Source organism: Arachis ipaensis, chromosome B03, assembly GCF_000816755.2.
Source record: "Arachis ipaensis cultivar K30076 chromosome B03, Araip1.1, whole genome shotgun sequence".
In the NCBI taxonomy this organism is placed as follows: Eukaryota; Viridiplantae; Streptophyta; class Magnoliopsida; order Fabales; family Fabaceae; genus Arachis; species Arachis ipaensis.
This window is the reverse complement of record NC_029787.2, coordinates 96,270,733-96,271,936: the sequence shown is the minus strand read 5'-3', so window position 1 is coordinate 96,271,936 and position 1,204 is coordinate 96,270,733. Positions and strand designations below refer to the sequence as shown.

The 1,204-nt window shown below is 40.8% G+C and overlaps 1 protein-coding gene across 1 annotated transcript in view; it reads left to right on the top strand.

Moving 5' to 3' along the window:
- Positions 1-969, top strand: part of LOC107630727 (probable inactive receptor kinase At4g23740) — a gene marked incomplete in the record, with an annotated part of 5,171 nt that extends 4,202 nt beyond the window's left edge. The window contains 1 exon segment of the mRNA XM_021119114.1: positions 1-969. Within this exon segment, the coding sequence (XP_020974773.1) occupies positions 1-634 (634 nt within the window).

Genomic DNA, 1,204 nt, shown 5'->3' with positions numbered 1-1,204 from the left:
GAAAATAGCCCTAGGTGCTGCCAGAGGCATTGCTCGTATCCATGTTGAGAATGGAGGTAAACTCGTGCATGGCAACATCAAATCCTCAAATATCTTCCTCAATACTAAACAGTATGGTTGTGTATCCGACCTTGGTCTCGCATCCATAATGAGCTCACTTGCCTTACCCATCTCACGAGCTGCTGGTTACCGAGCACCTGAAGTTACGGACACCAGGAAAGCGGCACAACCTTCAGATGTTTACAGCTTTGGCGTGGTGTTACTTGAGCTTCTGACAGGGAAATCTCCTATTCACACAACTGGTGGGGATGAGATTATCCACCTGGTGAGATGGGTTCATTCGGTTGTGCGAGAGGAGTGGACAGCCGAGGTGTTTGACTTAGAGCTGATGAGGTATCCAAATATAGAGGAAGAGATGGTGGAAATGCTACAGATAGCAATGTCATGCGTGGTAAGGATGCCCGACCAGAGACCAAAGATGTCTGAAGTTGTGAAGATGATAGAAAATGTGAGGCAAATTGATGCAGAGACTCGGCCGTCTTCCGACAACCAAGCAGAACAGAAATTACCACAACATGACATCGATAATTCCCCTTCTTCCTCTCCCTCACCCTTGCCAAAAGGAAGTGAATGAAAGAGAGAAAGAAATCTATTGGCTTTATTTGATTTGATTGTATCTGTCAATGTTTTACTGAAAGTTCTGAACAAGAATGATTAATTTTTGCCGCCCATATTCAAGTTGCATGTGACTTGGTTAGTGGGTACTTCCCCCATTCTTCCCTTACTTTAATGTGACATTAGATTTGAGGTTGTTTTGTTTGCACCAAGAAAAGGATGCACCTTTTCCTTGGTAGATGGTGTTTACTATCTTTTCTGAACTTCTCCATGCTGTAGGTTTAGGGTTTGTAAGGTTCTTGGAATATCATAACAAGAGATTGAAATACGAAAAAGGTTGTTTGGAACTCAGAAGTTGACCTCTCCTCTTTTACACGCTGCTTGTGTTCATAGTTCATACAATGATCGGAAACACTAAACAGCTAACTTATTTTTTAATTTTTTATGCTGACATGTTGAAACAACTGAGAGTCTCGAATTTAAAAAAGAAAAACTGATCTCAAATGCCTCAAATAAGTGACACGGTTTGTCTTTATGTGTTGACAATTCTTAAATGGTAGTAGAATAAATGAATAATCTTTTATAAAGA